At 39.7% G+C, this 22,939-nt stretch overlaps 2 protein-coding genes, 1 non-coding gene and 1 pseudogene across 3 annotated transcripts in view; all 4 read left to right on the forward strand.

The window, feature by feature from the left end:
* Nucleotides 1–22,939, forward strand: part of LOC149234376 (sodium/hydrogen exchanger 8-like) — a 1,053,364-nt gene that overhangs the window by 882,579 nt on the left and 147,846 nt on the right. The window lies entirely within an intron of this gene.
* Nucleotides 13,504–14,192, forward strand: LOC149234378 (CHD3-type chromatin-remodeling factor PICKLE-like). Its single transcript, XM_089460982.1, has 2 exons — nucleotides 13,504–13,905; nucleotides 13,957–14,192. Exons 1-2 carry the CDS (start codon nucleotides 13,533–13,535, stop codon nucleotides 14,190–14,192), a joined length of 609 nt encoding a protein of 202 aa, XP_089317108.1. The 5' UTR covers nucleotides 13,504–13,532.
* LOC149234379 (uncharacterized) lies at nucleotides 14,655–15,200 on the forward strand (annotated as a pseudogene).
* On the forward strand, nucleotides 19,762–19,856 carry LOC149234380 (small nucleolar RNA Z107/R87). Its single transcript, XR_016246930.1, has one exon. It is a non-coding gene; the product is annotated as a small nucleolar RNA Z107/R87 (small nucleolar RNA).

The raw sequence follows: 22,939 nt of genomic DNA on the forward strand, positions 1-22,939 counted from the left end.
AGCTGGCTAACAAACTTGTTTGTAAGGAGTAGCAGAGGAACCTAGGACTGAACTCAAATGTAACAATAGCTTGACTGCTTGGCACTTATGCTATGAGAGAGACAAACTTTGCAAAGTTTATGGGCCAACTTCCCTTCTCTTAGTGAACTCTCTGGAGTTAAAGACTGCGAGGAGAAATGCAGAAGGGGAAGGAGTTACTATGACTTCAATGGACTGATTTATACAGTGGAATGAGGTGAAATTGGGCAATGCTGAGCTGTTACAAGGTTTTGTCTGGAGGCCAAGCTTTAAATGGAGTTTTTTTTACGGTGAAATTGTAAACGGGCGCGGGTTTACAAGGTTGCTTTTGAAATAAGGGCTTACCAGTGGGTTTTAGTGAAGTCTCAGGCGTAGCAGAGTTGCCAATTGAGGAATTTTACAGGTTTGCAGCATGTACAACGGAGAAACATGGAAGAACAGGAGCAAAAAGGGGGGAAATTGGCAAATACCTGGTTAAAACGGCACTGAGGGAGGACAAGCTGGTGCAATGGCAAGCTATGGAGTCGTATTGCAGGCCGCAGCAGCTTGGTTGGTCGATTTCAAGCTTTGGAAATGAAAAAATGGTAAAAACAATGAACCAGAGCTTTGCAAATGGACCAATAGAAGTGAAATAAAACGGTCGTTTACGCGCTTTTTATGCAAAAAATGACATTTTGGCGCTTTGGCACTTTTTCGGGATGACGTCAGTGTGACGTGGCAATGACATGGTGGCAGGGCGCGGGCACGAAAGGGGTGAGGTGGTGGCAACCGTGGCACAGCAGCGGAGGCGTGGAGGTGACGTCACACAGGGGAGGTGGTAACCGGTTTGCATCGCACCGCTTTTGTGCAGAAGCGGTTTCGGAGGAAGGGGCTCCGCCACAGCCGGGAGGGCGACGCATGGCGGGAGTACGACGGGAAAACCGCCCATCTCCCGGACGCTAACCCTCGGCATGTCGGGGCACAAAAAGACCCGCCCACCGTAGATCTTGGGCGCGCCAGATCTGACGGCTGACGGGACAGTTAACACAGCGGAAGGTTAGGGACGGGGCCCGCAGCGCTATTTTATTTGTTTATTCATACGGCGGGGGGGGGGGGAATTTAATAAAAATGGGTTTTATGGGTTAATGCGGCATGGGTGTGAGTTAAGGCAATTATATTCCAAAATGTGAACGCGTAGTGTGATAGAAAATGGTTGATGAGGGGGGGATAAATGGTTATCAGTTCAACCAGGGGTTAACTGATCCCAAGGGACAAATGGGGAAGGGTTAAATGCAAGTCCCAGATGGATTTGACATTTCCCCAAACCTTTAGAATATATGGCTATAGTGCCAAGGGGTGGGAGTATTATTATTTTTTGGGATTTTATATAGTTCTAGTAGTGAATAGGGATAGGGAAGTAGTTAGGGAGCTAGATAGTAGAGTTAGGAGTTAATATGAGTTTATGAGGTGAAAGTAGAGTAGAAGGCTAAGTTTCAAAAGTAAAACTTAGACATAGGGGTCAATGAGAGTGGGGGACTAATTTTACACAAGAAATGTGGCTTCTTTTCTTTGAGGAAAGCCAACATTTACCTTGATGTTTCACAAAAATGAAGTAAGACTTAGGACTTGTTGGGCAGATCCCAAGGTCCTTTAGGGGGATGTTAGTAAGAGATATTGAAGGTGGGGGTGAAAGGGAGTTAGACATGCTTCCATAATTCTGCCATCAAACAACTGCCTTGGCATTTGTTTCATTGATGAGACTAGTTCTGATTGATAATACAAAATGTGATCCAGACCTTGCTTCTGCAACCTCAAACTACCTACCCAGCCTAATACACCTAACATTTTTTCTTCCTTTTGAGTGGGTGCACTTAGACTTGCAGACCCTGATCATCCTCTTTTCTTTTGACTGCCCTCCTAACTAAATCTACCCTTATCTCTTTCAAGGGCCCAAATTAAGCAGTTGGGCTCCTTCACTTCTCTACCTAGCTATTCATCTGCCAAGATTAAACAGTTTGGACAGACATTCTTTCTCTAGTCTAAAACAAGCAATTTAAACCTAAGGAAGCCAAGATTAAGCTGTTTGGCCTTCCCTTGATTGAGGAATCTTTCAAAAATGGAACTTTTGCAGTATGGAAAAGATGAACATTTTTGGCACTTCCACTGTCAATCATGAAATATGAAACCTGTTGCAACAGGAGGCTAACCCATAGAATCCTCTACATTTGAGCTTCTTCATGCTTTCTTCTCTAGACATGAGAGTGGCTTCTTCATTCACCTACACCAACTCCCTCTTGATCCTGCCTCCTTCTTAGCCATGAGACACCACTGTCCATCAACCATATGTTGATGACATCTACAAAGGAATAAATGAACACCACCTATATCTTTTATCTCTTTCATCAACAACCAAATTCAATTATTAATGTTCAAGAAGACCACTATTTCTACACCACATTATCTCCTATAGGGAGATAGGCCAATATAGGGTTACTCTGAATCTGACATATGTACTTGAATAGCTCAATAACTTTGCACAGATTATATCATATCATGAAAATTCTAAATCACACTAGGGTTCCAATGCTATAAAGACAAGACTTTACCATAATCAAGGCCACTCCAAGGGTTTCTTATGAACCCTTATATTTATTTGTACGAACAAGGGCTCCCTAGGGTTTCCTTCAAACCCTAACATTCTTTTAGGTCTCCAACATCTTCATCTCTTTCACTCAAGAAATCCATCATATGTGTCTTCACATGGGTGATCTCAATGATCTTTCTTCAACCCACCTTTGATACCATGTTAATTTTTAGGGCTAGATTGTTCTCTGTTGTAGATAATTGCAATTTTAATATTTTTCAACATTTTCATATCACATTCACCCCATAACATCATATCATCATTAGCAATTATGTTGAGAGAACAATAACATCAACAATGTAGCAGAACAGTAAGGTATAATAGAAGAAAAGCATACACAATAGAGACACATGGATTTAGGTCAAAGACCATGGAAAAACCCCACAAGGAGAAAAACCCAACATTCTTCTTCTTGAGATAGAATGTACAATGATACATAAGTATTTCAATATCAAACACATAAGGACATTCAGGACCAATATAGGATCAAGCATGATCCTCTTAAGATGTCAACAGAAAAGTATATAAGATATCTCATAGGGTTACCTCCGTTTCACTGTATATATTTTTGTCACTGTCATAAGCATAAGATGTTGAAAATGCAACAAGAAAATCCTAATTTAATTTTGCCTTGATTAAATTAGGAGAAATTTTAATTTCAATTCTAGTAAAATACTTGGAGGTAGTTAACTGAGGTGACATAGGCCTTGTCACTCAGTTAACTCAATAAATTCGAGTTGGAGACACTTGAGTTCAATTCTACATGATTGATTGCTAATTTGTAGCAATCTATTTCAGTTAATTTGAGTTATTGTCAGTGTAACTAGTTCTCTCTGCTAGTAGAACTAGTGGAGGTTCTGTCAAGGGTGTGTAACCTTTTTCACACTGAGTGATCATCCAATTAAACTAATCAATCAACCTAAATTAACTCATGCATGTAGAGAATTCGAGTTACCCAGTTGATATTAGAGTTCAAGGGAAGTGTACTACCAGTTGTAAACTATTCTAAGTTGTACAGGTGGTGCATGCAGTCAAATAAGGGCCTAAAGGAATTACACAATCCAAATTAGTGAATTTCCTAATTAATAGGGGCCTAATTCCCAAGGGAACAACACAAGGAAATAGGAGCTTGGCAGGCTGAGAAATTGGCTAAGTATTGGCTTGAGTCAGTCTGTGAGGCAGTGAGATAGATTATACTAGTGCAGAGGTTGCTTAGGCTTGAGCAAGCATTGTATTTCTTATTTATTCTTTGATTAATGCAATACAAATAGTAAGGGGTTTTGAGCAGTTTCTTCCCCTAGATAAATCTTTGTGTATGAGTGTTGAATCTAGATGCATGTTAATGATTTGTGTTCTCAACCGTGATTTGGTTTCTGCAGATGAGTAGAGTAGCTTCAAGTCTTGTGATCTAGTAAATTACATGAGTAGTTTTGAATCTACACATTAAATTTCTACATGGTATCAAAGTAGGAATCATAGAAGAAGAGAGTTTGAAGATATCTTTGCAAGTGAATCGAATTTGCGGGATCAATTCTTCATAGCTAGCGGGATGACTTTCTATGGATCGAGACTCGAGTATGCCCTTGAGGGTAGCTCGAATTATGTTGCTTGGAAGGATAGGATGGAGGCAGTGTTGGAAGATAATGGACTGAAGGAATTCATAGATAATGATATCCCGAAGCCTCCAACATCTAATGCTCAAGATCTAGCAGAATGGAAGAAGTGTGTAGCAAAGGCAAGGAGGATCATATTGGAGGGAGTTCGAGATCATATTGTCTTGAATCTCCATGGGAAAGAGACTCCATATGCAATGTGGTAGGCCTTGATAGATTTGTTCTAGAACAATAGTGACCACAAGAAGTTGGCACTGAAGGACAAGCTTTAGAATATCAAGATGCAGAAGGGCAACACAATTCCATAGTACCTTAGCAGGTTCACACAATGTCGTGATGAACTTGGTCAAGTTGGTGTTATTGTAGTAGAGGATGATCTGGTAAGCCTAGCACTTCTAGGCCTTCCCAAGAGCTGGCACAACTACCAAGATTCAGTAAATGGGAGGGAGAAGCTACCAAATTGGGAATGCCTTTGGTTTGATTTGGTATAGGAGGAGATAAGGTGGAACACCAGAGATGGAACCTCATCTAAGGGTGATGATGAGGAGAACTGTGCCTTGGACGGAAAGGAAAAGAAAGGGAAATGGAAGAAATCCCAATCCAAAGCATAATTAGGTCAAAGGGGAAAGAAGAAAGACTTGTCCAAAATCAAGTGCTTTCACTGTCATGAACTGGGACACTATGCCACAAAATGTCCACACAAGAAAGCAGGCATGAAGACCACAGGGTGAGCAACAGGTGAAGCCTTGGCTTCATAATTCAAAATTGATTTTACCCTCATTGCATTTATGGCAAGCACAGTGATGGGTAGTGTGTGGTATCTCGACAACGATGCCTTATTCCACATGACAGACAATAAATAATTCTTCAGTGACTTGGAGGAGAAGGACCTCTAGATGCACATCAAGATGGGAGATGATGGAAGGTATAACGCGACCGACATTGGTACAATTACTTTTCAGAGGGAGTCTGGCCCCCCTCTCAGGCTCAAGGATGTGATGTATGTACTGGATCTAAAGAAGAATCTAATTTCTGTTGCGGTGTTGGAAGACTGTGGCTACGATGTGATTTTCAAGAAAAGAAAGGATTTCTTGACACACATTGCCATGGGACAAGTGAAGCAGATCGGGGTTTGAGTGAAGAACATGTACAAATTAGTTGTTGAAGATTGTGAAACATTGAGCACAAAAGCAGAGAAGCTATAGAGCCGATATGTCGTCAAATTATGGCATAAAATACTTGGCCATTTGCATCATGGTGCTTTGAATATCATGCAACATATTTCTATAGGCCTCCCCAATGGAGCACTAGAGAACCAAGATACATGCAAAGGGTGTACATTATGAAAGTACACAAAAACCACCTTCAATGATCGGGACAATAGGGCGCATGCAATCCTTGAAAGGATCCACTATAATGTATGTGGACCTTTCTTGACAGCCTCCACCGCCAAGCACAAGTATTATGTTATATTTGTGGATGATTTCTCACGGAAGTGCTAGATCTACTTCATGCAGAAGAAAGACTAGACATTCTCCAAGTTTTTTGATATTAAAGCACTTGTTGAGAAAGAGATTGGCAGGAAAGTGAAGGCTCTAAGGAGCAATAACAATAGTGAGTACATGTCGAATGAGTTCAAAAAATTATGTGCAAAGGAAGGCATTTGACGAGAGTTGACATCACCTTATAACCCACAACAAAATGGGGTGGCTGAGAGGAAGAACATAAGTATTGTGGGAGTAGCACGAGCGATGTTGCATGACCAAAGCCTACCTCTACACTTGTGGGCTGAAGCATGTAACACAACGGTCTATTTGCAGAACAAGAGTCCTCACAGGATTCTTGGCATGAGTACACTAGAGGAAGCTTTTTCAGGGAAGAAACCAGATGTGTCACACTTCAGGATCTTTGGATCATCAGTTTACTGTCATGTTTCCAAGGAAGCGAGGAAAAAGCTAGAGCCAACAACTGAGTTGGGCATCTTTGTGGGGTACACTAATACACCTCACAACTATTGGGTGTACTTTCCATCCCTTAGGATGATAGTGGTCAGACAGGATGTGAAGTTTGATGAGGAGAAGGAAATGAGGTGTTCTCTTGAGAGGGAGCTTCAGTTGTAGCCTGATAAGGAGCTTTTGTCTCCAAAGGAAGAACCTCAAGAAGTTGTGGAGTAGCCACAAGTAGAGGAGGAGAGAGTGGAGAAATCCACTCAAGCAGAGACATCCAGAGAAGGAAGGAAGCGGACCAGGGAAGCTAACAAATTATTACAAGATGCTAGAGAGAATGTGGGAGCACCCACATCACAACGCAGGCAGAGGAGGTCACCGGATTGGTACACTGGGTACATGGCTTTGATGAGTGAGCTAGTTGAGATAGAACCATCCTCATTCGAGGAAGCAGTGCAACAACTAATATGGGTTGATGCTATGGTAGAGGAATATGATTCCATTGTCAGAAACAATGTTTGGGAAGTGGTCCCAAGACCAATAGAAAAATCAGTGGTTGGTTCAAGATGGATTTACAAGGTAAAGCATGCAGCAAATGGGAGCATAGAGAAACACAAGGCCAAATTTGTGGCCAAGGGGTTCTCTCAGGTGGAGGGAATTGACTATGAGGAGACCTTTGCTCCAGTAGCAAGGTACTCATCCATTAGGTCAATTCTAGCACTGTCAACACATATGGGGTGGAAGATCCACTAGATGGATGTGAAGACAACATTCCTCAATGGAGTTATTGAGGAGGAGGTGTATATTGAGCAGCTAGAGGGGTTTGAGAGCTTTGATAGAGAGTCACATGCATGCAGACTCAAGCACACGTTGTATGGACTCAAGCAAGCACCTCATGCTTGGTATACTAGGATTGATAGTTATCTCACCAGTTTGGGCTTCACCAAAAGTGAAGCAGATGCAAACCTTTATCACATTGTGGTAGAAGGTAAATTATTGATTATTGTTTTATATGTTGATGAATTTATCCTTATTGGTGATGAGAAGTTAATCAAATATTGCAAGGAGGACCTTACAAGAGAGTTCGATATGAAGGACATGGGACTCATGCATTATTTCCTCGATTTGGAAGTATGGCAAGGAGATTCGAAGCTATTTGTCTCTCAGGGCAAGTATGCCAACGAGATACTAAAGAAGTTCTACATGGAGAGCAACAAACCCATTTGCTCTCCTCTAGAAGGTAACTGGAGGAAAGAGGATGCCACTTCAAGTGAGGAAGTGGAGGCTACCATCTACATGCAACTTGTGGGTTCACTCATGTATTTGGTAAACACATGACCGAACATGTGTTATGCAGTTAACCAACTTAGTCAAGCCATGGTTAAGTCAACCAAACTATATTGGAATGCAACAAAACATGTGTTGAGATACCTCAAAGGCACTACTCAGTTTGGTCCTTGGTACAAATGAACAAAGTGAGTGAAGCTGCAAGGCTTCACATATGCAAATTGGGCCAGGAGTCCATCAAAAAGGAAGAGCACTTCAGGAGGAATTTTTAGTGTTGGTCAGTAGCAGTTTCTTGGTACAACAGGAAGTAGATATCTGTGGCACTTAGCTCAGCGGAAGCAGAATACATGGCTGCAAGTCAAGCAACATGTGAGGCTATTTGGATGAGAAAGATTCTTGTTGGGTTATTTGGTCAAAAGATGGATCCTACAATGATTTACTGTGACAACCAGAGTTGTATCAAACTCTTTGAGAATCCAGTATTTCATGATCGATCCAAGCATATCGACATCCGGTATCACCATCTATGAGATTGTGTGCAGAGGCAGATTATGTTGTTGCAATACATTCCGACAGAGGAACAAGATGTAGATATTTTGACAAAGGCTTTGTCAAGAGGCAAATTCAAGTTCCATAGAAGTAGGATTGGGGTATCTGATAATCCCTTTCTTACTGAGAGGGAGTGTTGAAAATGCAGCAAGAAAATCCTAATTTAATTTTGCCTTAATTAAATTAGGAGAAATTCGAATTTCAATTTTAGTAAAATACTTGGAGGTAGTTAACTGAGGTGACATGGGTATTGTCACTTAGTTAACTCAGTAAATTCAAGTTGGAGACACTTGAGTTCAGTTCTACATGATTGATTTCTAATTTCTAGCAATCTATTTAAGTTAATTTGAGTTATTGTCAGTGTAACTAGTTCTCAATGTTAGTAGAACTAGTGGAGGTTCAGTCAAGGGTTTGTAACTTTTTTCACACTGAGATCCAGTTAAACTGATCAATTAACCTAAATTAACTTATGCAATCAGAGAATTCAATTTACCTAGTTGATATTGGAGCTCAAGGGTACTGTACTATCAGTTGTAAACTTTTCCAATTTGTACAGGTGGTGCATGCAGTCAAAGAAGGGCATAAATGAATTGCACAATCAAAATTGGTGAATTTCCTAATTAATAGGGGCCTAATTCCCAAGGGAACAACACAAGGAAATAAGAGCTTGGCAGGCTAAGAAATTGGCTAATTATTGGCTTGAATCAATCTGTGAGGCAATGAGATAGATTATACTAGTGCAGAGGTTGCTTAGGCTTTCTCTATTCTTTAATTAACACAATACAAATAATAAGGGGTTTTGAGCAGTTGCTTTCCCCTAGATAAATCTCTGTGTATGTGTGTTGAATCTGGATGGATGTTACTGATTTGTGTTCTAGATCGTGATCTGGTTTCCGCAAATGAGTAGAGTACTTTCAAGTCTTGTGATTTAGTAAATTTCATGAGCAATTTTGAATATAAACATTAAATTTCTACACAAGAGTCAATGCCATATATCACTATCATATCACTACCTCATATATCACTGTCGTAAGAACATGAACTACAACCCAAATATCTGTCATAAGAACAAGGATTATTTCCATGCTTCATAGGTCACTTTCATACATCAAGGCCATTGTAATGTATCAAGGTCACTGCCATATGGGTTGCTGTCATAAGTCAATCTCACATCACCAGAATAGATAATTGTCATATCATTATTATTAAGTCATTGTCATATAGATCACTATCATAAAACCACTGGCATACATCATAGTCACAAGATTATACATTATTGCCAAGTGAACTCTGCTATACATTGTTGTCAAGAGAACTTTTCCAAACATCATTGTCATGAGAACTTTACCAAACATCACTGAAGGTAAGCTCTGCAACTCAAGTCACAATCCTTTCTTCACACTAGATATCAAGGATCTATATTACAAACCATCTGCCCTTATTATTTTTTTACAAGAGACTATTCTAAGGGCTTTTTAAAGCAACTTCTAATAGTTCAATACACCAATATATAAGTTGATATGCAAACCTTCCAAACAAGACTTCAACTCCTAGCAAATTCATCAACATAATAGATACTTACCTCTATAAGATGTCATATTTATGCCCTCTGTCACCCTTCAACTTGTGCACAAATACCTGTAATTTCTTGGTCCTGGTTAGGGCTTCTTGCAGCCCTAACGACCTGTCACAAAACACCTCATAATCTCACATTGTCCTTAGTAGAAAACTCGACCTCTTTTTAGATATGTGTTAGATGATTCTACCCTCCAAAAAAACATACCTTTCGGCCCTCCCAAATAGATGTTATAAGGGCTTGACCCTACCACCCAAAACATAAGAAAGATGCAGCCTATTGTGTAGAGATACACCAACCATCCATGCATTAAAGGGTCTTCAAACATACCTAGCAAAACAAAGAGATAAAGCTGCCATAGAATGCCATACAGACTGTCACAAGGACACCAAACGATCTGCCACAAAATGCCATAAAAGGAGGCCAGATTAGGTAGCAAAGATGTTGCATTGAGGTAGGTCGCAAATATGCTTCATATTAGGCCACATTGATGCCTCACATTAGGCCGCATAAGTTGCCTCAAATAGCCACAATATATGCCATAAAAGTCTAAACTCTTCCACAGTCGAAGTCAAAATCAAATGCTAAATGATGGAGGTAAGGTGCCAATTTATAGTTGTTGCCATCTATGAAGGGTCATGTCCCTTAGGTAGGATGACATGAAATGTTATGAGGCCAACTTGAACTTGTGCCACAATAAATTTAAATAAATTATTATTTTCCACATAATAAGTTGACTTGAGTTCTTTGATGGATCATCTAGAAGACTTCTAGCCCAAATAAATTTTTCACCTCAAAAAGGAGTGCCAAGACCACATTAATAATAATATTTTCCTTCAACCAATTTAAATTGTTCCTTAGGGCAAGATGGGCTTCTTTTGGGGTAGATGGGTTTCTCATAGGGAAATTCATTCCATATCTGCCCCAATTTTCATCACGTACTCCGACAATTCGATAGTACTACCAGATTTTACTTGCATTTTTTGTATTTTTTTAAAGCCTCGACTTTCATCAGATATCCGATAAACACAATTATCATCGGATATCCAATGATACGTTAGTCAGATATCCGACAATAATTGTGTTTGTCGGATATTCGATGACAATTGAATGTTCGTTGGATATCCAACAAACATTCATGATTTGACTTCTTTTAAAAGAGGAGCATGGAGGTGGGCTTTCATCCACTTATGTGTGCATTGGTCAGTTGACCATTAAATATAGTCTCTCTGGGTGCAACCACATGTTCAACCACTACGTCAAGGTGTTCCCAAGGCTTATAGAGTAAGCAACCCCCATGAGAATTGAACATTGCCAAATAGTGAGAAACTCCTCACTTTTCACTATTGTATCCAACCCCTTTAAACATATTATAAATGATAATTATTATTTTTTAAGGGATCATTTTCATGTACAACAATACATATACATAATAATGATCATTTTAAAGGTTGAATTAATTCAGGGACATTTTCATTCCAAATTCATAGAGTACTTAGAAATATCAAATTCTTCTAGGTACAAACACTTTTTCAATTTTGATATTAAAACAAATTTACACCTCAAGTAATTGCAGATGAGGGATGAGAGGTGCTCTCTAGCTTACTAGGGAGAAATTTTGTAATGTCACATGTCCTTTTTTTTCCATAGAAAAAGTTGTAATTTTATTCATATGAAAAATTACATTTTGTAGATGCTTAAGCATATGCAGTTGACTGTCCCTGTATTCACAAGCGAACAGAGATTACAAAATAATAAAAATTAAATGTTTGCGGGCCTATGCTTTCCTGCCCTTCTTCTTCTCCACCCTTCGCCAGCCATCAGAGTTGGAGGTGGGTGCAGTGATAGCCAGTTGATTTTCCGTTGTATTTGTTAAACACACATGGAGAGCAAGAGAAATATGAAAGATAAATCATGCAGTACAATTTTTATTAACAAATGATTTACATTTATAGTACAATATCTGACCGTTGGGTTCCACATCCCAAGGTCTCTTGGACTACTTAGTCTATTTAGCTTCCACACTAACCCATTAGGATTAGGTGTCCAACATTCCCCCCCTTAATCCGAAGGGTTATGTATGAGTCCAAGAAGAGAGCTGTAATACAAAATGTGCAAAAAATGCATGGCAGCACTAGGCTGAATGTGCTCTATGAAATGTTGGTATAAAGGGCGGTGGTTTAAGGATGACCACCAACACTGGAACGCTTAGTGCAATTCCCGGAACTCTTCCAAAACTGGCAAGAAACTGAAGTTTTGTGCTAGAGGAAGTGATCCTATTGTTTTAAAGAGGGAAACCTTCAACCATAAAAGGGAGGTCTCACCCCGCGAAAAGGTAAAACTTCAACCTGAAAAGGGAAGTCTCAACCTGTGATGGTTTAAGGATGACCAACAACTCTGGAATGCTTAATGCAATTCCTGGAACTCTTCCAAAACTGGCAAGAAGCTCGAGTCTTCTGCTAGAGGAAGTGTTCTCAATTGTGTTCCTGGAATTCTTCCAAAACTGGCAAGAAGCTGAAGTCTTCTGCTAGAGGAAGTGTCCCAGATTGCCAACTGAAGGCATGCTCACGGACATCTTAGTCTCTGGCTACAACTTTGAAACTGGTGTGGCAGGTTGTGGCTCAGGCTCGCTTGATGTGGCTTTGAAGCTTGTAGATGACCATCATTTCCCCCCCTGTCAGATACAAGGTGAGATGATGGAGGAAACTCAACTGCAAGACTATTCAATATTCTGGAACAAGTTCTGACATGTGTTTGGAATATCTTCTTGGCTGTTGATGCCCATTGCCAAGAAGCGATCCATCCAAGATGAATCTTTGTTCTTGTAGGACGTTTATTTCTGAAGCATCTGTGTGAAGAATGACTGGTTTTATGACAGTGCTTACATGGATGAAGATCAAAACAGTGATCTTTCAAATGGCCAACTCGGTCACAGTGTTGGCATTTCACGATCTGTTGTTTTTGTTGTTGTTGTTGCTATGGAAGAGGGGCAGAGTCTGGAACAGCTGAAGCTGAACTGTCATGAAGAGCAGGTGAATATTCATGAATGAATCCAGCACTCTGAAACTGAATGGGCTTGGTGTAGTCTGGAATATGAAAGGACAAGTCCTTGTCATATCCAAGACCGGTTCTGTGCTTGTTGTGGACAAGACGTTCCCAAGGTCTGATGATGGGCTTGGGAAGTGCAGACTGAGTTTCTGCATCTGCATGTGCAATTGCTGCTTTATTGGGTACTGGATCTGAATGAACTTGAACAATATTGACTTGCTGTTTATGGAAGTCTGCTTCATTGTTTTGAACAGAAACAGGTTCAGAATGACTCCTTCGTTTTAATTCTTCTTGTTGTAGCTGTGTTTCAAGCTGCAAAAAATCAATTTTCTCTTGTGCATATTGTAGACATGTCTGAATTTTTGAGAGAGAGCCTTTGCTGATTTGGAATGTTTCATGATTAGAGGAATATATCAGAGTTTTTAAGAACTCTAATATTTCAGTAATTCGAGGCATATTCTTCATTGTCAAAATTACACCCCTTTAAAACACTGATTACAACTATGACCCAATGAGTAAAAGTAACACCCACTCACAGTACAAAGACACAGAAAAATCCTTTGTAAATGTGCAGCAAATGAATCAAGGAACAGAAACTATAATGAGTTTTAAATACAGTTCCACAACTGGGGCAGCAGCAACTGCAAACTTGCTTGGATCCTTCAAATACTCCTTCAGAAATGATGGCTATCAGAACACCATGTCATGGGCATTTAATATCAACGCATACCCATCACAAGTCATAAAGCTGCACTAACTATATTCCACCCTTAAATATATCTACCGTGGGAGATCCATTATATAAAAATGCTGGAGTCTCTTCTGCTATAGAAAACAAGGGTTCCCATATACAGGAAGATGGTTGTAGCAGCATGGTAGAAGGTCAAGTGAGGTTACCTTCTGTAGAACGTGCTTGTGATGTTGCAGGTGTTGGTGAAGTGGTAGCAACATTGGCAACTGAGAAGAGAAGCCAGCTGCCTCAAGCTGGATCTTCAGAGAGTCTTCTTGCCCAATTAAGAGATGTACAAAAGAGGCTCCTTGAGTTTATTAGAAAGAGGGTATCACTTCTAGAAAAAGCACTGAATGCTGAATACCATAAGGAGTCAATAATTGCAGAGCAGAAGGAATTTGAGTCTATCAATGAAGAACCTGAGCAAGAGGCTAGAGATGCACATGTACCAAGCCCTGTAAATCAACCACTGGCAGAAATTGGTAGCACTGCTTTTTCTGCTCTATCAGCTCTAGGTTGATATTTATGTGTTTCTGCTGAAAGTTGACCCAAAGTTTTGATTCCAGATCCAGAAGAGGTGTCAACACATGCTTTTGATAATGATTCAAATCGCCTGGAATTAGATAGACTTTGCAACGAGATGTGCAAGGTGATTAATGAAAATGAGCAAGAATCATTTCAAACATATACAGGAAATAAGTCAGCTGGGCTTCGTTTGAGGAGAAATCTTCGCCCCCTTGACAGCTTGTGCGAAGGAGTTTGGAAAATTCTCAAAGTCCAGTATAATTCCACAAAGTTCTGAATCCAATAGTTCTAAAAAACGAACAATAATACCCTAATCAACAATCCGAGTTTATCCTATAACTGCTTCAAAGACTTGCAAGAACCTTTCCGAAATCTATCCCGAGAGAATGCTTCTGCCTGCGATTTGCTTCAGATACTCATCCCAATTTTTTTTTTTTACCTCAGTCCAGTGAAAATCCCAATCTGTACAGGCCTAAACCAATCTTCCAAATTTCACTACAGGAGCTTCTCACAGATTTCGAGACTTAGGAACCCTTCCACACTTATCTCAGTGTGTACTGGGTGACTGCGGGTGTGATACAGGTTGTGGCCGGACTTCCAAAAAGCCTCAGCAAATGATGCCAGCCTCAGAGTTACCTCGGCCTACAACATATCAATTTATCACTTGGAGAATTTGTGTATATTCAGCTTCAGGACTCCGATCATCAGCACACATAGGCAGCATCAGTTTTAATACAACACCAACAACAGCAGAAGGAAGAAGAAAGGAAGTATAATCCATGTTATCATGGCTCCCCTCGTACCGAGATCAGGCGATGCAGTCTTTGCAAATGTCGGACGCGTGAATGCGGAGCTCTTCACTCTCACCTATGGAGCCATTGTGCGCCAGCTACTAACTGATTTTGAAGAGGTTGAAGAAGTTAATAAGCAGCTTGATCAAATGGGTTATAACATTGGCATTCGACTTATAGATGAATTTCTAGCGAAATCAAATATTACGAGATGTGTTGATTTTAAAGAGACAACAGAAGCTATTGCAAAGGTAGGCTTCAAAATGTTCCTGGGGGTGACAGCAAGCGTAGCTAACTGGGATGCAGATGGAACTGAATGCAGTCTTATCCTTGAGGATAATCCTCTTGTAGACTTTGTTGAGTTACCCGAGACTTGTCAAGGCCTTTATTATTGTAATGTATTATATGCCACAACGTTCAAAACACATATATATGAACATATTAGCCACAAACTTGCCAATACATGCAGGCTTTATGGAGAGCACAATAGCTAAGTCACAGTCTTCAAACAAAAACCTCATACATCACCAGGCAGGAGTTTCAACTCATTCTTTCAACACATTCTCAACAATGACCGACGCGAAGATAACGACCAGGACGTTCCATATGCTTTGTTGTACAATGAGGAACTTCTTGATTCTTTCCGAGGAAATCAATAACAAATGAATAATTGTCGCTTAAACGTACAACAGAATTACAAGTAGCATTTGAACAGGCATGATAGAACCATGTACATACCCATCATCCTCATCTTCAGAGGAATCGACACCATAAACAACCCCATTAGCACCAGCTGCTTCGATATCATTAGTTTGCCTCACAAACTGACCTCTAATCCGAGCAGGGACCGTTTCCTTTTTCTTTGTTTGAATTTATTTACAAATTGCATGGGATAGAGACCAGCGCTTATTCATGGCGAAAGAGAATCGACAACGCTAACACAATTGGCGCAGTAGAATGTCATGTCAGGGCATAATATCTCAGGGAAAAATCGTTGCATACGAGGCTAAGGAATGATAGTTCACAACAGTGCGAATGTTAGGCGAATGTCAGAGGAAATAGAGAGCGCAGGTATAAAACGTCTATGACACTGACACAGTGAGACAGCATTTGCAGCTGGTCTCTTGACAGAGGGCGCAGGCTTGACAGAAGGTGCAGACAATATCAAAAACGTATATGACAGACAGACATGTCAGAACAGCTTGGACAGCGCTGGCAGTGTCAGGCAGAGGAATCGTTTAAGTGAATATGTCAGACAGGGCGCAGGTCTGTATAAAGGAATATGGCAGAAATAAACTGCACAGATAGGCCATAAAACAAATGGCTCACATTAATTATGCAGGGAAGGAATACGCCTGCTCTGATACCATGTTAAACACACATCGGGAGCGAAGAAATATGAAAGATAAATCATGCAGTACAATTTTTATTAACAAATGATTTACATTTATAGTACAATATCTAACCGTTGGGTTCCACATCCCAAGGTCTCTTGGACTACTTAGTATATTTAGCTTCCACACTAACCCATTAGGATTAGGTGTCCAACAATATTTATTAGTTGTTCCTTGTCAGATTCCGAGCCTTCAAATCCATGAGTTCGTTTGATGCCGCTTACTTCCAACTGTATTTCTTGTTGTTGTTTTATATTGTCAGGTCCCAATTGTGTGTCTGGGGCATTTCCTTCCTGTGTATATTTCTGTTCCATTTGTGTGTCAGGTTTTGATTGGTTCCTTGTAGGTTTTGTCTGCATATCCTCTTTTTCCCTCCAATCGGTGTGCTGCCATCCTTTCGGCTTTTTTTGTTGTTTCTTGTTCACTTTGGGGTCCTTCTTGCCCAGTGGGCAGGTGTTTTGAAGATGCCCTGTTTGCATGCATCTTAGGCACCTGAATGCTGCATTTTCATAATCAAGCGGTTGTATCCTCTGTGTATTATTATATTCAATGTAATGTGATCAGGTAGCCCCAGACTCAGATCCACTTCTACACATATTCTAGCATAGGTAAATATTCCTTGGTTAACTCTTTCTCCATCTGTTTTAAGGAATTTCCCCGAAGAATTTCCAATGGTTATTAAAACTTTGTAGTGCCAGAAGTGGAGAGGGAGGTTATGAAGCCTCACCCAAACAGGAACTGTTGATACTTTCATAGTATTTGCATCAAATTCAGGAAACCAGGGGGTGGTGAAGAGGCCAGCCTTGCCCCAGAACCAGGGCCCCTAATTGATAATATTTTCACGTTTTTGTTCTGTTGTAAAACTAACTATGAAAAAACCCTTTGAGCATAGGTGAATTTCACAGTTAGGTGACCATGTTGAGAGGATTCGGTGATGCAGTGCATCTGATTTTGGCCAGAACCCATTAAATCTACATATAACAGCATGTATGGCTAGATCAGTGTGTAGATTAGTTACCTCCGGCGAAGTTACTTGGATCGTTGGAGATTCCAGTGTTTGTTCCACAATATAGGGACCAGGTAGCTCTGGTGCTGGTGCTGGTTTGGGTTGAATGTTTTCCCCTTTAACTTTCACCGCGTCCTTGAAGGAGCCTGTATTCTTTGAACTGGATCCAGAGCATCCTCCTCTCAGACGGAGGTTTATGATGATTGTTGAATTTGTGGTTATATTGTATTCCTGGAGGGTGTAGTGGTCCTGTAGACTGCGCCCCTTGTAGATCAGATTTTGCCCTTGTTCGGGGATGCCAAGAAGGATTTTTATTCTGTTATGTAGTTCCAGGATACTACTGCCCCTCCATAATCTCAAGTAGTAACTTCTTCCTTCCGGTGCTTTCAAAAGGAGCTGTGCGAAGTCCGCTTCTCTGGGGTTTGAGCCCGTCTGAGGTTGCTGCCTGACGGTTGCATGTCCACAGATCTGGGTTTTTTTAAGGCTCCCTGTTCTTCTGGGCGTCTGATCTGGTGGTTTAATGGCAGATCTGAGCAACTGACTGCCTGCCGTGGATGGGATGCCCGATCCAGTTCTGTGCATTGACCCTGCAAATGCATCTTGGACAAGATTGGGTATGTAGGAAGGAAAAAACAAAGTTGCCCTTACCACAGTAACAGTACCTTGTAATTGCGTGCTCTGTCTTCATCTGCGTTCAAGGTTCTCTCCTGCCACACGGCCGCATCATAGGTCTGGAATCGCAGGTCTGGGCTGATCTCTTGTCTGTTCTTTTTAATGGCTGCCGTATATGTAGGTCCGAAAGGGTTCGCTCCCCTCAGCAAGCACCGGCTTCCATCATCATTTCGGGTTGCTTCTCGAGGGAGATGTCCAGAGCCGATGCTGCTACCAGATATCAAAAACCCATATACATTGCAAGGCCGCTTGGGCGCAGAGACGAGGGTCACAACTGCGAAAACGGTTCCAGGATTCTGCCATTCTCTCAGCGGTTTTTTTTGTCCGTCTTCCACTTGTGTATTGTTCGTAATGTCACATGTCCTATCTTGTCTAGTTAAACATTTTAACTCGATCAAATTACATAAAAATAAAAATAAATTAAAATAAAATAATAAATAATAATAATTATGGTTATTAATAGACCAATTTAACTCGATAAAATTACAAAAAAAAATAAAAAATAAAAAATTATATTTATAAATATAATTATAATTAATAATTAAACTAACTTAGATCCATCTTTTTTTCCCATTACAGGAAAAATCTAAGGAGATCAAACTTTCGATAAAATTACAAAAAAACATAAAAAAAAAGGAGTTGTCTATAATGCGACTTTTTGGAGATTCTGGTGACGGAATCCGGCGGAAGAAATTGAGGTTAAATCTTGATTTGTTGCAGTTAAAATGGTTTTTTAACTGCATATTTGGATTCAGCACCCTCGAAAACCCCTGGGATGCTTTGATTGTGCAGAAACTATCTATCAAACTTGCGATTCCAATAAATTGCTGCCGGATTTTGACCGGAAAAACCCACCGGAAAGGCATCCAAAAAGTCGCATTATAGACAACTGCAATAAAAAAATAATAATTATATTTAAAAATATAATTATAATTACTAATTAAACTAACTTAGATCCATCCTTTTTTCCCCATTACAGGAAAAATCTAGGGAGATCAAATCTTGGGAAAAATCTAGGGAGGAGGTCAAGAAGACCTCCCAACTAGTGAGATACTTGGCAAGGGGAACTGGACCAACAAAATTAACCCTTAAAGCTAACTTAAATCCATCTTAACTTCATATAAATTCAGATTTATCAAGCATTATATAAATCAATTTTTCTAAGATATAAACTTTTTATAATGAAAAAAAATTTGATTCCTCTTACCCTATAGTGAAATGAATACCGAATTATCCCAAATAATCTACTCTGATTTAACCCACCTCAACACTCAATATATCCCCCCAAAAAAAATAATAAATAATCTACTCTGATTTAACCCACCTCAACACTTAATATATCCCCCAAAAAAAATAATTTCTAATTCGAACCTTTTTCCGGAAGAAATTCAACTTCCAGCCTAAAATTAAAATGAACCTATTTACCACGCAGACGTAACTAATGTGAACTAAAAACGTTGTGAAGGTACAATTAAATGTAAAGGGGAACCTCACATCAATTTTGAAATATCAATCTGACAAGGTGGGTTAATTACCTTCTTGAAGATTTCCCTTACCTTAACCCTTTAGAGGAAAAGTGAGTTCTTTTACAACCGCAGTAGTCAGGGCATATGGGATTAGGGTTTCACTGGAAGTCTCAGGGTTTTATTTTCACAGGCTTTTTATAACCCGTCGGGTTTCTAATTCATCATTGTGAAAGGATCGGAGATATGCGATTAGGGTTTCACTGGAAGTCTCAGGGATTTATTTTTACAGGCTTTATTTATAACCCTTCTTGCTTCTAATTCATCATTGTGAAAGGATAGGAGATGAATGGTAGGACGAAGGTTTTGTATTCTTTTGTGAAGTGTTACGGTGATTGGAAGCTTTAGGGTTTTATGTTTCGCAGGCTTGTTATAACCCACCCGGTTTACAGTTCTCCATTATGAAATGCTTGGAGGTGAATGTTAAGATGAGGTTTTTGTTTTCTTTTGTTTTCTGAATGGTTGCGGTGATGATTTTCAATATATCAAGCTCAACAGAACGGATTGCTGCTCCTCTGGAGTTGTATGTCGACTACCCCGCTGAACTGAGCAACCTTTTCTTTTCGTTTTTCGTTTGAATGTTTGGGCTTCCTTTCTTTTATTTTTTCCGTTATCGATGGTTGCAAAGGTATTATAGAGAGGACCCAGTTGTCCGAAACAAATTCTCGTAGAATTAAACCTAAAATGCGAGACATTATTCGAATTTTCTTTCTTTGTTCATCTGATCCAATTTTTCGTATAGAAATATTTAAAAATGCTTTTGTTCGTCTTTCTTGATTATTAATGTGTAAAAGCAGCTGTGATGATACTAAGCTCCCTCTTCCGAATCGAGTGAGGAAACTGCTGGCATGAATCGAACCTAATTTTTATCGCCACGCTGAGCTGCTCTTTTAGCAAGTTTATCTTTCCCGTTGTTGAAACAGGGTATGCACGTTTGCCTTTTCGTTTACAGAAGGTTGTAAAGCTTCAGGGTTAACTAGATTAATGAAGACTATATTATTAGAACATAAACTGAAACACAATACCGCTAAATACGGGACTGGTGGTTCGCATTGGTTTATCAGTGCTGTATAAGTGGGTTCGGTTCTATTTTACTGGTCCCGAGGTTTTGGCAGTGATAATCGGTTCACATATTTCTTTACAAGGTACTTTACATCTTTATTATTAGTCATTTTTATTGGATGTGTTAAAGTCTCCAATTTATCTTTTTTGTTGGCCATGCTATTGTGTATATCACCAGGCCCTCTTTTTCGGTGAAGAGATCTGTAAACTCATGGGTTTAATTCAAGCCCTTTCCTAAGCCCCTGCCTCTCTTGCCCCACACCCTAGTTTGGGTACAAGTGTTAGTCAGTTGATATTTTTGTATCAGAACCTATTCGACCATGGAGATTTATGGTGTTATGGAAGTCCTTTCTTTTTGTTGTCAGTTTTAGAAGAGGCACCAAAAGTCAATTGAACTGAACTTTTCTATGCTTAACGTGTTCAAATATCTGCTGGATGATGACAACATTCCTCTACAATGAGCAACATACTGTCCGGAGGTCATTAACTTTGAAACCTGGTGGCGGCAGAAGCCTTTTTACATGTTCACTCTTGATAACCATGTTGGTAGGCTCTTCTAAATCTCACTACAGATGTAGTTAATTTTCCATGGAATATTTAATTATCCCTTCAAAACCAGCATTTAGGAGGCAGAATTTTTCCTTAATTGGGTTTATTAGGGGTGGACGATATTTTTGTCTAACTGTTGGTAATAAATAACCCAGAGAATATATTAGTTTTTAGAGGATCTTTTCTAATTATTCTCAGAGATCAGTTACAGTAGTTCTCTTGTAAAATATCTCACATCTCCGGAAGGGGTTTCAATTCCCTTTCTTGTTTGTTACACATGAACGCAACAGTAATCCCCAAGTACAAGCTGCGCACCAGGTACAAGTACTTATTTTTCTTAAATTTTGGTTGTAGTATTTACCTGTGATAGTCTATTATCCTGAAAAAAGTATTTCTGCTATCCTAAAAAGTTAGGCAATTAGCTCTACTTCAATTGCTTATGTCCACTTAACATTTTGGAACTTCTTGCTTGGCTTGGCGATTGCCAATGGCTATCTGGGCAATACGTTTTCACATTTTGTTTATCTTGAAGAGAAAACATTAGTTCATTAATGTACTGTGCAATTGATTTGGGGCTTTGATTGTTTTGTACATATTTCACGGAAAACTCGTGAAATTCTGCGGTGTTGAGCACACTGTTAATGAGAAAATCAGTGGGCAGCAATTCATGTAATTCATTTGAGTTTCCCACCATCTTGTCTCCATATTTGACTCATTTCTTATGTGTTACTCTTCGCTGGCCTCATTTGGATTTGAACTAAAATTTTATCAATCTCTGCTATCTAGTGAATGAGTAACCTGAGATTCTGAGTTTTGGTCTGCTCACCTGCTCCAACCTGTCGGTCTCGTCTCGTCTTGTTTTTTGGCTGGGGTTTTCCAGTATTTGCTCAATGCCTCGCCTCTACTTTATGGTTTATGTATGCTTTTGCCTGATTCAGATGCTTTTATTGTGTGCCATTCTAAAACTACATATATTTCCTCTTTGCAACTTCTTTTGCAGAATCTCTTTTCTGCTGTCACATGTAGATTCCATTGCTTCATCTTATGCAATTCTCTTGTACTGTTTGAAATTTGCTCAATGCCTCGTCGCCACTATGGTTTATGTATGTCTTGCGTAATTCAGATGCTTTTATTGTGCGCCATTCTAAAAGTACATAACTTTCCTCTTTGCAACTTCTTTTGGAGAGTATTTCTCCACTCACATGCAGATTTCTTTGCTTCATCTTCAGCAATCCTCTTGTAGGGCTTGAAAAACATCTTCTGCCCATTGTTATTGTTTCTCTCCCTTGGAATTTCAATGAAATTGTTCGTCGGGTTGGGTATCCGATGCACTTTTGACAAACATTTGTTGGATATGCGATGATTATGTGGCGAAAATAATGATTGATTTTGATGATGATAACTAGGACTACCATCAAAAAATGGAAAAGTGATATGATGATGGAGGAGGTTTGCTTCCAAAATAATCTTTTTACACTTTCCAAATGAATGAACAAATATAGGTGGGAATGTATAAACACTATAGGTGGGAATGTATAAACACTGAGATGGGTGTCTTAATGAGAAAGGTGGCTTGCTTGGTGGTGCAAGAGGAATGTTGCAAAGGGATGGCACCCATTGGTTGGTCTCGATATGGGTTCATGAATGGATGTTTATTGCATAAATGGTCTACTAAAGGTGGGGGAATGAAATGACAAATGCGAATGTGGTGGTGCATTGATGACAATGAACTGAATTATTGACTAGGATAATGAAGGAATGAATGACTAGGATCATGAAGGAATGAATTACCAAAATGATTAGAGAGAAGCACGAGGTTGATTCTCAAGGGTAACAAATGAAAAAGCTATTGATACTAAGGATGGTGTAGCATGGATGCTAAGGTGATCCAAACTACTAACTAGCTTTAGCCATATAGGTGAAGAGGATAATTGAAGTGGATGATGTCAGATAAAGGGGGTCTAAAGGCTAGCTCAAGGGGTGTGAAGTGGTATATGCAAGGTTCTCATAGGGAGAACCTAGTATAC

This window comes from Pinus tabuliformis, chromosome 8 (assembly GCF_031772625.1).
Source record: "Pinus tabuliformis cultivar Carrire ecotype Pingquan chromosome 8, CPIR1, whole genome shotgun sequence".
Taxonomy (NCBI): domain Eukaryota; kingdom Viridiplantae; phylum Streptophyta; class Pinopsida; order Pinales; family Pinaceae; genus Pinus; species Pinus tabuliformis.